We start from the raw sequence: 15765 nt of genomic DNA, 5'->3' as shown, positions 1-15765 counted from the left end.
ACCAGTAGCCGACTAGCCGCTGCCATACATGCAGGTCGTCTCTCTTGGGCAAATCCCCATAGGTATACGTCGGGCTCCCGGCGCATCCACGGCACTCGGATTTGTTTCAGAACTGATCGGCCTCCAGGTTCTGGTGAATGGGAGGATGTCCTCTGCCTATAAGGCCGCGTACACACGGGCGGACTGTTCGCCCAACTTAGTTTGTCAAACAATCCGACAAACAGTCCACTCAAAATTTGCATGAGCGGACTTGACCACACACGATGAACGAACAGTCCGCTGAAAGCGTGCGCGATGACGTGAACGGCACGTCCAATACACTGCAATGCAACCTTCGCCGTGTAAATCCTTTCTGAGCATGCGCGGAACTTAGTTTGACGAACAAGCCTACACACGAGCGGACTGTTCGCTCAAACCAAGTTTCAGCGGACTGTCTTACGGGAATTCCGAAAAACTTTGTTCGTCAGACTGTCCGCTGAAACTGTCCGCTGAAGCCCACACACGAGCGGACTGTCCGCTGAAACACTGTTCAGCGGACAAAGTTGGGCGAACAGTCCGCCCGTGTGTACGTAAACACAGGCAGAGGAAATGTCATCTCCCCTAGTGTAACTCTTTTCCGTTCCAGAGAGAGGAGAGAGAACAGATTATGGTGAGTTGCACAACACTACTAAGGATGAGCCGAACACCCCCTGGTTCGGTTCACACCAGAACCTGCGAAAAGACCTAAAATTTGCATGAACTTTAGAACCCTAATAAAGTCTATGGGATGTTAAAAATCAAAAATGCTAATTTTAAAGGCTAATATGCAAGTTATTGTCCTAAAAAGTGTTTGGGGACCTGGGTCCTATCAATGCAAAAAAAACGTTTAAAAACGTCTGTTTTTTCAGGAGCAGTGATTTTAATAATGCTTAAAGTCAAACAATAAAAGTGTAATATTCCTTTAAATTTCATACCTGGAGGGTGTCTATAGTATGCCTGTAAAGGGGCACATGTTTCCCGTGCTTAGAACTGTCCCTGCACAAAGTGTCATTTCTGCAGGGAAAAAAGTAATTTAAAAGCACTCGCAGTTACAATGAATTGTCGGCTCCCGATAATACAGAGAACACTCATTGAAAGTCATTGATAAAAAATAAAAAAATGCGTGGGCTTCACCCCAAATTCAATTAACAGGCCCTTCAGGTCTGGTATGGATATTAAGGGGAACCCTGCGTCAAATTAAAAAAAAATTAAGTGGGGTTCCCCCCAAATATCCATACCAGACCCTTCAGGGTTTCTTAGGGAATTTTCAACTGACATGTGAGAGTAGTGAGTGAGCCAATCCAGAAATGAATATTCAATTAAAATTCTCCTGTAGCATTATGTCTGTATATAGAGATTATGCTTTCAGGTTATAAAAGTTGGATGTGCCAGCACTGTGTGATAGTTGTTACTACTGTAGTCCAAAAGCATTATTGCCATGGCTTCAATTACAGCTAGGTAAACTAGCCAGGCTGAGTTTATGTTCTTTTTGTATGCATGGTTTACTCCCAACATACACAGGCTAACAGAAAACACGACCGGATATGTTTTGTCTGCTCCTTGTCCCCTTTTCACCTGCTTTAAACATGGCTGATCATGAAATCACAAGTATTAAACTCTAAAAGACACTTTACACCGAAAACAAGTGGGATTCAGTTTGTACAAGAATAAGTGTCACAAAAAATACTATAATTGTTAGCTGTTAACACCTGCCTATAAATGTTCAAAAATGGCAAGTCCATCCAATAATCAGTGTAAAGGTGTTAATTATTTGCTACAAAGTTTGTCCAGATAATGGCTGCGAACGTATATCTAAACTCAAGAACAAACAATAATAGTATTGCTGCTTACTGGTCCTTACATGTGGTGGCTGCATTCATTTTCTCTCACACTTTTTTCTTTTATTTTGTTTGTCTTTATTTAACCTTGGAATTCTTGTAAATCTGTCATTAACTAATTACTGGACAGCATTGCCACTCTAGGATAGAGAGTGTGTTAAGACCACATATCATCATCCTCTCTTCTCCATAACGAGGGTGGTGTTTTGTAGTCCTCAGAGGTATCAGAGAACAGAGGCAGAAAGAGCAGGAAGTTATCAGCTTACAAAATGCCTGGATGAACATCTATTTTTATTAAATTTTTTGCACTTGTTGGAACAAATGTAAAAAAGGGATACGATAATTCCAACCACATATCCTAAAGCCGCGTACACACGGGCAGACTGTCTGGCCAACTTAGTCCGTCGAAACACATTTCAGCAGACAGTCCGCTCGTGTGTGGGCTTCAGCGGACTTTTTCAGCGTGCAGTCTGGCGTACTAAGTATTTCGGGATTTCCATAATACTGTCCGTCATACTTTGGTTTCAGCGGACAATCCGCTCGTCAGTAGGCTAGTTCGACGGACTAAGTATGGCGCATGCTCAGAAAGGATTTACACGGCGAAAGGTTGCATTGCTGTGTATTGGACTTCCTATTTCTAGTCCCGTCGTACGTGCTGTACACGTCATCGCGCATGCTTTCGACGGACTGTTTGTGCATCCGTGTGGTCAAGTCCGTTCATTCGAAAGTAGGACGGACTGTCCGTCGGATTGTCTGACGGACTAAGTTGGCCATACAGTCCGCCCGTGTGTACGCGGCTTTAGAGTTTTCTTCTTCTCAGTTTACTGTCCTTCGCAAACTGACTTCTTCTAGAAAGGTGAAAACTTCTAGAAAGGTGAAACAATTATATCTAATTCTAGTTTACTCACTAACAAATTCCCCATGTTCAAAATTCTTAACCCTTGTACACACGGTCGGAGAATCTGTCGGAATGCGTCTTATCGGACCGTGTCGTCAGATAATCCGACTGTGTGTGGTATGCATCGGACTGATTCAGTCCGAATCTCCGTCCGACCCAATTTTCCAACATGTTGGAAATATTTCCCGACTAACTGGGCCGGTCGGACCTAATCCGATCATGTGTAGAGCATTTTGATCAGACCAAATGCCACGCATGCTCAGATCAAATTCCTACATCAAAGCTATTGGCTACTAGCCTGAATGTAGTCCCATTGTAATGAAATTACGTCATCACGTTCTGAAAGATCGGATTTTTCGCCAACTTGGCCTCACCATGTGTATGCAACAGTTTCGGACACAATCCGTCGGACTAAATCCGACGGACAAAATCCGACGGATTTGGTTGGCAAAATCTCCAACCGTGTGTACAGGGGCTTAGAAGTGCAGTGTTTCTGCACTATCTCTTACTTTTTGTGTTATCTTGCCTTGTGTTGAAACCTTTTTTAACCTTTAGGTACCTGCTTACAAATTTCCATGCTGAAATTTCTTCTACAAGCCAGTAAATACTGGCCAACCAATATTCTCTCAATCAATGGATTAAAATGAAAGCTGCTTGCAGCTAATAAATTGTTGGATGCAGTAGGTTTTAGAAACAGTTATGTTTTCACCGTCCATTTTTTGGTGATCTCAATCAAGCCCCCAAAATAAAGTCCAAAATAACTACCTTCCTAACATACACAGTATATATGAATTTTAAAGTTTGATAATTCACATTAAAAACCCAAATAAATGATTTCAGTACTTTAGATGATCATATTGTCAATAAATAAGTATCTATGTCAGGTTAACACCCAGCACAGGTACTAAGATGCTCATTTGAAGATATCTGCCACTCCTAGTCCCCCCAATACAGGTTTGCATAAACTGGGGCACATAGCTGAACCCTGTATCTGGAAGAAATAGGAACAAGCTAAAATTCTAACAAACCCAAAGCCCCATACATGTTATCAGATTTTCTGCTGATTTTTGTCTTCAGATTTACCAAAACCATGTAGTGCAAGGACCTGCCTGATTGCATACAAATTGAAATTCCTAAGGTTTGATCTCATATTTTATGGTTTTGGTAAATTTGAAGGAAAAAAACAGCAGAAAATCTGATAGCGTGTATGGGGCTTAAGAGTGCTTCAGCATTTAATGCTGCCATTATAATATCCAGAGGCACTTCATGTAGTAAGGTCAATATATGAGTGGTGTCCCTTAAATATGAGTTAAACACAAAAGTTTGAAATATTCTGTCCACATATTCGCTCACTTATTCTGCAAGACTAATGCTACTTGAAACTCTTATTCTTCCAGTAGGATCAATGATTGTAAACTTTTGGTAATATATAAGAAACAGGGGTGTTAAGCCTAGTACATACCATGAGTTTTTTTTCATTCTACCTACTGGTTGAACAAAAAAAACTGTCAGTTCCAGTCGGAGTAGCTGTACTAAGTATGCACAGTTAGTATAGTGATTTCCCCTGCCGAACTGTTGTGTCCTGACAGGGGGGCGGCCCTTCCGACAGAACACTTCAATCAGCGCTCTCCACCATTGGCTGAGAGCACTGGTTGGGAGTCGGTCAGCTGCTGGTTTTCCAGCATGCTCAACCAACAGAAGCCGGCCAAACAGGGTTGCATACTTACGGGCTGTATATCAGATGTTTTTTTTTAAACCGGTTTGATGTCTCTCGACATTTGGCCCATGTGTACGGGGCTTTAGGATTTAGGACCTAAAGGAACTTAGGTGTAGGTTTATAAATTTTCTCTTCTACAATTGCCTCAACAATTAGCCAAAATAATGTATTCTTATTTTCCAGCAAAGAGGACTAAAGCCTCGTACACACGATCAGATATTCAGATGACTGAACGTCTGTTTTCTTGTTGCATGCTAGTCTCATGTCGAAAGTGAAGAGGTTACTCACTATACGAAAATTCTCGTATGACAGAATACAACTTCAGAAGTGATGTAATGTGTTGAATAGTTTTGTATGTATTATTTAATTTCTGAGCATGCATAGTCTTGTCTTATGATTTTTTTGTACGAAAACCATACTAATTAAATTAAAATCAGACGTTGAGTTCATGTACAACAAAAAATTTATAGTCTGCACATCCAGCAGAGCTTTGTCTGCCAAAAAACTGGAATCGGCTGTCAAAAGCACCATACTGATAATCCCAAAATCGGCAGATCGGTCGCCAGACTAAATTTTTCTTCCGATTTTCGTATTGATTTTTCTTCCAATTTTCGCATCATGTGTACAGGCATTTAGAGGTTTCTTTATACCAGTTCTTGAACTAATTCTTGTTGACATGTTTTAAATATATTTCTCATAGTGGTGTTTGTCCAGTACTAAAATATTATCTCCTTTGTCGGATAGTTTAATTATTGAATCATGCTGTAATTGTTTCAAATCTGTTCTTTTATTTTGAGTCAAACGGTCCTAATACTACAGTGTTGAAATTATCTTTTAAATCCTTCACCACATGACAACAACATTATAAGCCCCAGCATCCAAATTGAATGGAGGAACATTTTTAGACTTTAAAGGGGTTTTAAACCTTTGTGTTTTTTTACCTTATGCATCCTATGAAAAAACACCTGGGAGTGACCGGCCCTTCAGCCCCCCTGTTTTACTAACCTGAGCCCTGGAACTTGACCCGCCGGGGATGCGCTGTCTCTCTGCAGGGGGTTCTCAGCTCTTGATTGTATAGATTGATAGCAGCGCAGCCATTGGCTCCCGCTGCTATCAATCAAATCCATTGACGCGGACGCCAGGGCCGAGTCTTACATTCAGAGTCTATGGACGCCAATGCTGGACTCGGAAGTGCGCCCGCCAGGTAACCCCCTAGGGGAAGCGCTTCCCCTAGGGGGTTATCTAATGCAGGGGGGAGCCACAAGAGCCACTGGGGGACCCCAGAAGAGCAGGTTCGGGGCCACTCTGTGCAAAACGAGCTGCACAGTGGAGGTAAGTATGATATGTTTGGTATTTTAAATAAAATAAAAAAAACCCTTACAATCACTTTAACTCTGTGTCACTTAGTGTCCCATAATCTAGCAATTTCTCACCCTTCACTTGTTCACAAATCATTTCCACTTAAGAAAACTACCACATGGTAATTGTGCCTTTCTTTCATGTAAAATTTAAGAATCTTTTTGAGTGGGATAACAATTTTAACTTTTCTTTAAAACATTGTTTTAAAGTCAGCTCTTTTGATAATAAGTTGTCATTTTCTGGTGCATGTATTGTTTGATCCTCATTTATTTATCAGAGGTGCTACTGTAATGCTTAAATACACTTTTTTTTTGTCCTCAGTTGTGTAAAACCCTTGTTCTACAAAAAAAACAAAAAAAAAAAACAATGTATCTGCTTTATAAGATGTGTTGTACTTGTTCACTTAAACCCATTTAATTTGTTCTTACTACTTACTATTTTTATCTAAATCTTGTGCAAAGAAGAAAGAGTATGACTTCCTGCTGTTCCATGCACATGGTGCAATTCTTTTTATAGAAGGTCAACACGTCAAAATATATTAACACTGATCAGCGTATAATTTATTTCGATCTGATGCAAGTGCTGCACGTGTTATCCAAAGTGACATTCTAAATGCTTGATACGGCCTACATGTTGGATTGATTTTGACACACAGCCACATCTTGTAGAAAGGTGAATGGTTATGTCTCCCATATAAGATCGGGAATGTAGATGTTTGATGTGATCTGTGTTCTTTCCACACTTTTGGCTGACTCCCATCTAGGTAAAGGGGCAGTCACTGCCTTATAGGAGTTTCAAGATTAATGGTCATCATCCAACATACTGTGCAGTATTCAATTAAATCATATGACTGCTTGTGAACTGACTTTGTAATTGTTATATGTTAATTATTCAAATAGTGTATATACAAAGGATCCAATAGATCTGAGCTAAAATCTATTATTTGGAGCTCTGGGGGTCCATACAATACCTTTGGCAGATTGTGCCCCTCTGGAGCTCAACAGCAATTATCTGGATACACTTTGCAACAATAAATTGGAGGAATAATGTATTTATAGTGATTGTAGGATGGACTAACCATTTTTGAACAGTCATAGATTAGTGTTGACGGCTAACAATTATAGTATTGTGGAACATATTTCTATACGTATTGAATCTGCAGCAGTACATTTAATTATAGAACAGTAGAACCCATGCTAATAATGTAAGTCATTTTGTATTTAATAGTTTTTATTAATTTTTCTTTCACTCTTTGAACAATAAAGCTTTTGCATGTTATTTAATTGTGGCATTTGCTCTTTAATGAATATAGACCCGTTGTGGATTTATTATGGTGTCTTTTTCTGTTTGCCCTCAAGCAATGTCTTTCAAACTCCTCTTATTAATATTATTTTTTGTTAAAGCACAACCCAAAATACATATTCATTAATTTTGGATCAATTATTGACAGTTTGATGTTATATCCTTCACCTGACTTTCATACAAACTTCTTTCTATTAACTGATTTCCAACCAAACACAGCTGTATCACAGCTGCCAGCTGCTACTGTTGATCTGGCAGAAATTCAGTAAGCTCCTAAACCCTGTTCTGAGCTGACAACACACAGCATTTTTATGGACTGAATGTTGTCACCCCTGCCCAGTGTCTTTTGATAAACTACTCAATGAATGGACACAGGAGATTGAAAGAGATGTTTTTCCCCAGACCTCAGGGGATTATTCCTCTTCAATTGAGCAGCATTTGGCAACAGGAAAAAGTACATATTTTCTTTTTTATTTTATAGGGTATTAATTTTGTCAACTTTGGTAGCCATGGCAGAGTGATTTAAAGTGATTGCAAAAGTTTTTTTATTTAAATAACAAACATGTGATACTTACCTCGATCCTCCTTTTCTGGGGTGCCCTGGCGGTGCTCCTGGCTCCTCCTCTTCATCAGGTGCCCCCACAGAGAGCCACTTTCCAGGGGTGTACCCATGCGGGTGTGCTCCCGTGTCCCGCTGCTGCATCCATTAACACAGACAGCAGGACTTGGCCCTGCCCCAGGCTCCTCTGTCACTGGATTTGAATGACAGCAGCGGGAGCCAATGGGTCCCGCTGCTATCAAGCTATACAATGAGGACCCGAGACAATGGCTGGACCTACTGGGCTCGTGCTCATTGTTGGAACGATCAGGTTCAGGTAAGAAAAAGAGGGGTCTGGGGGGCAGCTGAAGTACAGAAGATTTTTCACCTTAATGCACATAATGCATTAAGGTGAAAAACCATGAGACTTTACAACCCCTTTAATTGTATTTGATCAGTTGTTGTTACTTTAAATTTATAAACATCAATAAAAATCATGCCTTTTTGGTTCAATAAAAAACATTATTTTTTGGTTAGTTCCATATATTCCTATCTGTTGTGATCTGTTTTGAAGCACACATTGATTCGTACTTCTGGTGTGGGCAGGTATTTCTGCTATAGCCAATTGATGAGCAGAAAATACGAAAAAAGGCAAATGAATTGAAATGGTGCATGAAATTATTTTCACAGACATTTATCTGTATACATCTGCAATATTTTTTTCTCTGCTAAAACATCAGTTGGGTGAATCTTAATGGCCTATTATATAATATTACATTTTATTTTTGAAAGTGAACCTGAAAGGATAAATAAACTGTATGTAGGATGCCACTGCTGACTTGTTTTTAGAGGCTTAGGTTCCATGTCTTTCTTCTTCATCCTTGTGTCACTAATTTGTGAATTACTTTCTGTGAACTGTGAAATAGGGAAAGACTAAAAAATAGAAATTCCCATTGTTCCAATCAGTGACTCGCTAGGTAGGAAAGCCAAAATCAGGATGGCAGCCCTCAACTGTGGGAAAACAAGTCAGTCAGTCATACTTTTGTCCTCACAGGTTCAATTTATACTGTAGCATAAAATATGCTACAGTATTTTCAATGTTTGAGTAAAAAAGTAAAAATTGTTGTTTGTAACAAAACAGCTACAGCCATTAATTTACATTTTTACATTCTACAACACTTTACAAATACTTTCCAACAAGCCATTGTTCCTAAAGAGGTTCACAATAAAATGTCCCCATTACATTATACAGTCAGATGCAAATCAACCAACCAACACGTTTTCATCTGTGAAATTTGTTATAGAGCACTCAGAGGAAATTCATATAACGAATAACAAGCAAACACCATGCCGTAGATATCTCTGATAGAAACTGAACACATGATTGCATTACTGCAAGACTTCTGTTAATCAATAAGCCAGTCTATTAAGCATTTTTCGTCTTACAAACAAGCGTACTTTTAGCTGTATTTTATTTAAACAAAGTACTTTCATAGCTATCAATGCATCACGAAGAAATAGTACCATTAGGCTCTATGTACCAAGCGGTCTAGAATAAGGAACTGTTCCTATTGCCCACATCAACAAATCCGATTAACTCCTTTATTTATAACCACGGTACAGTACTATAGAAAAAAAAAAGTACAATTGTACTGTGTCAGGGAAATAAAAATACTACTTGCTTTAGATATTTTTATATATAGCCTATTATCTATGAAAAGCCTCTCACCTCTATGAACAATATCATTCTTGTGACACCAGTGAATTGCCTTGATGAGCTGATAAATGTAATTCTTGACTTTTTCTGGAGGAACTCCATTTGGCATTTCTTCCAGCAACTCGAGCATGTTCTAAATAAGGAAATATACAACAGAGTTCAGTGTTAATCTCATTACAATTTGACACGGCTCATTTCAGCTCCTTAAATCCACTCAAAGGCCCGCTTCATTTTCCAGCCAAAAGAATCACGCCAAACCAATCATGGAAACACAGCTATGGGTCATATTTTCATACAAAAGAAAATGTGAAAAATCCTGCTAATTCATTTATTTGTAATTCACAAAAATAAAAGTATCAAAACTGACAGAAATTGGTAGGTTACCATTACTGGCCTCCTTAAAATGTTAGTTCACTGACCTGCATGGAGTAAGATAACTAACCTCCGTTCTTGTTTCAGGTCAGTAACTCAGAAACTATCCCCAGACAGAAGATCAGTAAGTCATGTAAGCAACTAGCATTTTCATAAAAAAGTGAGCAAGGACAAACTACATATTTCTCTAATCAGAAATTCCTTTAATTAAATTTACCATTAAATTAAAATTTTATATTTTATTATTTGGTCATTTTTTAGTCCCTTTAATGAGCTGAGTTGAGTTGAGAGAAATCTTAATATAGCGCGGTCTTACCCCGAAGGGTCCCCACGCGAATAGCAAAGTTGAGTTGAGAGGAATCTTAATATAGCGCGGTCTTACCCAGAAGGGTCCCCACGCGAATAGCAAAGATCCTGGAAAGAGAGGGTCCAGGGACCAGAAGCAGCACAGAGAGGCAGAAGGGTAGAAAAAGAGACTACGCAGGAAACACCTGCGTGAAAAGCCAAGTCTCCAGTAACCTGTGGAAGACCAGAATAGTGGGGGTCTCCTGGAGCTCGACAGGGAGGCTATTCCATAGTACGGTAAAATGGTGGGAGAAGGCCCGACCACCACGCCAGATCTTCTTGGGCACCGAGATGTAGAGGAGATCTCTGCCAGTAGATCTGAGTAATCTGACAAGAGCTTGTTTATGGAAAAGAGAGCAGCGATAGCTTAATAAGCTTAAATAAGGTGCGATAGTGGACCAGCAGCCAATACAAGGCACAGGGGTGATATGATCCCTCAACGGGACATCCATGACCAGCCTAGCCGCAGCATTTTGAATAAGTTGAAGCTTCTGCACTAGCATCTTTGGCAACCCCAAATAAAGAGAGTTTTTCTGTCCGGGATATCCAGATATTTAAACAGCCCCCTCAGGAGTTTTAGCTGCCAGTGACATGCACTGGGGACCTTTTTTACCTGAGGAGCCAGAGTTAAATGTGAATCCAGGATAGACCTGGGGGCACCTTATAGACCAGTGGTGTAGAAATAGAGGCACAGTTGTTGCAGTCTATGCTTTAGAGAAGAACTTTTATCTAATTCACTGCACCGTACCGCCCTAAAGCGATTTTACAATTAGTAAAAGCTCAACCAATCAGAGAGATGCAGAAGGATTTTGTATCATTGGAAAAAGTCTATGTGGCTGTTTCCTTTTCTGTAGCGAGAAAGGAATGAACTGCTGTATTTAGTTCACGTTATTTCATTATTTCAATAGGTGAGTTGTGAAAGATGACATTGCAAGTCCTGTGAAGAGGAGTAGATTGTTCTTTCTTTACTTTGTTTGCCTATAGCTTGTCAGCTTCAGACAATCCCAATTGTGTATCAAAGTAAACCTGTAATGAGAAAAAAGGACTACCATTGCTTTCTTTTTGAAAATGCAGGTATTTTTTACTTCTTCTTTACTTTATTAACCACTTTCAGACCGGACCATTTTGCTGGTCAATGACCAGAGGTCTTTTTACAATTTGGCACTGCGCTGCTTTAACTGGTAATTGCGCGGTCATGCAATGTTGTACCAATGTTTATCTTTGGTAAAAAAAAAGTCAATAACTGTATATTTATTGGTTTGCGCAAAAGTTGTCACATCTACAAACTAAGGTACGTTTTCTGGAATTTACACAGCTTTTAGTTTATGACTGCCTATCTCATTTCTTGAGGTGCTAAAATGGCAGGACAGTACAAAACCCCCCCAAATGACCCCATTTTGGAAAGTAGACACCCTAAGGAAATTGATAAGAGGCATGTTGAGCCCATTGAATATTTTATTTTTTTGCCTCAAGCGATTGAATAATGACAAAAAAAAATTTTTTTTTACACAAAGTTGTCACTAAATGATATATTGCTCACACATGCCATGGTTATATGTGGAATTGTACCCCAAAATACATTCTGCTGCTTCTCCTGAGTACGGGGATACCACATGTGGTCGACTTTTTGGAAGCCTAGCCGCGTACGGGGCCCCAAAAACCAAGCACCGCCTTCAGAATTTCTAAGGGCGTACATTTGTAATTTCACTCCTCACTACCTATCAGAGTTTTGAAGGCCATAAAAAGCCAAGATGGCACAAAACACCCACAAATGACCCCATTTTAGAAAGTAGACACCCCAAGCTATTTGCTGAGAGGCATGTTGAGTCCATGGAATATTTTATATTTTGCCACAAGTTGCGGGAAAATTACAAACTTTTATTTATTTTATTTTTTTTTTCACAAAGTTGTCACTAAATGATATATTGCTCACACATGCTATGGGCATATGTGAAATGACACCCCAAAATAAATTCTGCTGCTTCTCCTGAGTACGGGGATACCACATGTGTGAGATTTTTTGGGAGCCTAGCTGCGTACGGGGCCCCGAAAGCCAAGAACCGCCTTCAGGCTTTCTAAGGGCGTAAATTTTTAAATTCACTCCTCACTACCTGTTACAGTTTTGAAGGCCATAAAATGCCAAGATGGCACAAAACCTCCACAAATGACCCCATTTTAGAAAGTAGACACCCCAACCTATTTGCTGAGAGGCATGTTGAGTCCATGGAATATTTTATATTTAGCTGCAAGTTGCGGAAATATTACAAACTTTTTTTTTTTATTTTTTTTTTCACAAAGTTGTCACTAAATGATATATTGCTCACGCATGCCATGGGCATATGTGAAATGACACCCCAAAATAAATTCTGCTGCTTCTCCTGAGTACGGGGATACCACATATGTGGGACTTTTTGGGAGCCTAGCCACGCACGGGGCCCCGAAAACCAAGCACCGCCTTCAGGCTTTCTAAGGGCGTAAATTTTTGACTTCACTCCTCACTACCTATTACAGTTTTGAAGGCCATAAAAGGCCAAGATGGCACAAAACCCCCACAAATGACCCCATTTTAGAAAGTAGACACCCCAAGCTATTTGCTGAGAGGCATGTTGAGTCCATGGAATATTTTATATTTTGCCACAAGTTGCGGGAATATTACAAACTTTTTTTTTTTTTTCACAAAGTTGTCACTAAATGATATATTGCTCACACATGCCATGGGCATATGTGAAATGACACCCCAAAATAAATTCTGCTGCTTCTCCTGAGTACGGGGATACCACATGTGTGGGATTTTTTGGGAGCCTAGCCGCGTACGGGGCCCCGAAAACCAAGCACTGCCTTCAGGATTTTTAAGGGTGTAAATTTTTGATTTTACTCCTCACTACCTATCGCAGTTTTGAAGGCCATAAAATGCCAAGATGGCACAAACCCCCCCCCCCCCCCCCCCAAATGACCCCATTTTGGAAAGTAGACACCCCTAAATTTAGGGGTACACTAGTGAGACTCACAGGTAAAAAAGCACCTAGGCTGTCAGCGACTGTATCAAAACGCTACAAAAAAAACTGTTAGCGATCGCAGGGATCAGGCCTGACTCTGCGAACGCTGCAGTTATGTGTGTTGTGTTTTGTAAGTGACAGTGATCGATCGATACTGCACTTGGGTGGGCTGGCGACGCTAATATAGATCTGATCAGATACTATATTACTAAGGGAGGTGTATGCTTTGCGCGTGGGTGTTAGCGGTACTGGCACTAACCTGACGCTGCCAGGGGCGACGCAGACCTTATCTGACCCTCAAACTTATATCACCCGCCGGGTGATCAGGGGGTTAAACCTTTATTAGGTAATAATGGCGGGTGCCCTGAAACTATAAAAAATAACTAACCAACCAGCGTCACCTGTAACAGTTATATGGTGATCACTGGTGAAAGGGTTAACTAGGAGGCAATCAGGGGGCTTTATGCGGTAGTATATGGGGGTCCCTGGCGCTATAAAAAGCTGCGGCGAACCTAAATACCTACCTGCCTAACTAGCGTCACCTGTGACACTAATACAGCGATCAGAAAAACGATCGCTTATTAGGCTGGGTTCACACTGGAACGATGCGGGAACGCCACAAATCCGCGGCGGGTTCCCGCATCACACTGCCCTATGCGAACTGCTGGGAGTGTCAGTGAAATGTTAATGACACCCCCAGATCAGTTCGCATATCGCAGTGCGATCTGCAAACTCGGACAGGAATCGGATCGCATGGTGTGAACACCCATGCGATCCGATTCTGCTGCGGACCAAAAAAAGGGTCCCGTGCGAGTTTGCGGCGGGTGCGGCGCGAATTCAGCCATACTATCTGTATGGCTGAACTCGAATCGCACAGAGATCGGATGTGATTTGCACTGCAGTGCGGTGCGAATCACATCCGTTCTCATAAACCGCTGCAATGTGAACCCAGCCTTAGTGACACTGGCGACTGGGGGTGATCACGGGGTTAAACCTTTATTGAGGGGGTTAGGGGGGTACCTTAGAACTAAAGGGGGCTAACCCTAACTGCCCTAACAGTTATTACAGTCACAAATGACACCAATGCAAAAAAAAAAAAAAAAACTCGGACAGGAATCGGATCGCATGGTGTGAACACCCATGCGATCCGATTCTGCTGTGGACCAAAAAAAGGGTCCCGTGCGAGTCTGCGGCGGGTGCGACGCGAATTCAGCCATACTATCTGTATGGCTGAACTCGAATCGCACAGAGATCGGATGTCATTTGCACTGCAGTGCGGTGCGAATCACATCCGTTCTCATAAACTGCTGCAATGTGAACCCAGCCTTAGTGACACTGGCAACGGGGGGTGATCACGGGGTTAAACCTTTATTGGGGGGGTTAGGGGGGTACCTTAGAACTAAAGGGGGCTAACCCTAACTGCCCTAACATATATTACAATCACAAATGACACCAATGCAAAAAAAAAAAATGCAATTGGTGTCACTGTGACTGGGGGTGCAGGGGTGATTGGGGGGTGAAGGGGGGGTGAGAGTGTGCCTGGCATGTTCTACTGTACGTGTGGTGTGTTGGTGCAACTCACCGATCCTCTCTCCTCGGTGCCAGAACGAAAAATACCGACACGGAGGAGAGATTACATCACTTCCTCTGCCTGTGTTTACATTACAGGAGAGGAAGTGATGTCACGCTTCACTTCCATTCGTCAGGAGCGATCGCGAGGGGGTGGCCATGAACGAATGGCCGCCCCCTCATCCCGGATCGCTCCTGAACGGATACCGACCGCCGCTGGCACCGGGGGGGGGGCCCGATCGTGCCCCCCACCCGCGGGAAGGCAGGGACGTACATGTACGCCCATATGCCTGCCCGTGCCATTCTGTCGACGTACATCGTCGTGCGGCGGTCGGCAAGTGGTTAAAGTGGTATTAAACATTGCTTGTTCACTTGTACCTACAGGTAACTAATAACGTGCACGATTTTGGACAGTGATGGCGAACCATGGCACCCCAGATGTTTTGGAACTACATTTCCCATGATGCTCCACTACACTGCAGAGTTTCAGAGCATCATAGGAAAGGTAGTTCCAAAACATCTGGGGTACCAAGGTTCGCCATCACTGGTTTAGGATATACTCACTACTTCTGCAGCTGATAACGTCACCTGCAAATGCAAACTGCGCTCTGAAGTGAAGGCAATGCATACTAGCACATTATGACATTAACTTAAAGTGATTGTAAGGGTTTTTTTTTTTTTATTTAAAATAACAAACATATCATATCTACCTCCACTGTGCAGCTCATTTTGCACAGAGTAGCCCCAAACCTGCTCTTCTGGGGTCCCCCGGCAGCTCTCGCGGATCCTCCCAGCATCAGATAACCCCCTAGGGCAGTGATGGTGAACCTTGGCACTCCAGATGTTTTGGAACTACATTTCCCATGATGCTCATGCACTCTGCAGTGTAGTGGAGCATCATGGGAAATCATCTGGGGTGCCAAGGTTCGCTATCACTGCCCTAGGGGAAGCACCTGCGGGCCCGTTCCCGAGTCCAGCATTGGGTGTCCATAGCTGCCGAATGTATGACCCACCCCCCACGTCATTGGATTAGATTGAAAGCAGCAGAAGCCAATGACTGCATGCTATCAATCTAGCCAGTCAGGACACGCGAACC

General features: G+C 41.7%; 1 protein-coding gene across 6 annotated transcripts in view; it reads right to left on the bottom strand.

Annotated features, from left to right (window-relative positions):
- The window catches only part of CDKL5 (cyclin dependent kinase like 5), a 532110-nt gene that overhangs the window by 152588 nt on the left and 363757 nt on the right, over positions 1–15765 (bottom strand). For all 6 annotated transcript variants that reach the window (XM_077480758.1, XM_077480757.1, XM_077480763.1 and 3 more), the window contains one exon: positions 9400–9520. In XM_077480758.1, coding sequence (XP_077336884.1) covers positions 9400–9520 — 121 coding nt within the window. The remainder of the gene's footprint in view (positions 1–9399; positions 9521–15765) is intronic.

The sequence above is a fragment of the Lithobates pipiens genome, unplaced genomic scaffold, assembly GCF_037356315.1.
Source record: "Lithobates pipiens isolate NorthernLeopardFrog02 unplaced genomic scaffold, aLitPip1_a1.2 Scaffold_16, whole genome shotgun sequence".
In the NCBI taxonomy this organism is placed as follows: domain Eukaryota; kingdom Metazoa; phylum Chordata; class Amphibia; order Anura; family Ranidae; genus Lithobates; species Lithobates pipiens.
Note: the sequence above shows the minus strand (reverse complement) of the source record. Positions and strands in the feature narration are given on the sequence as shown.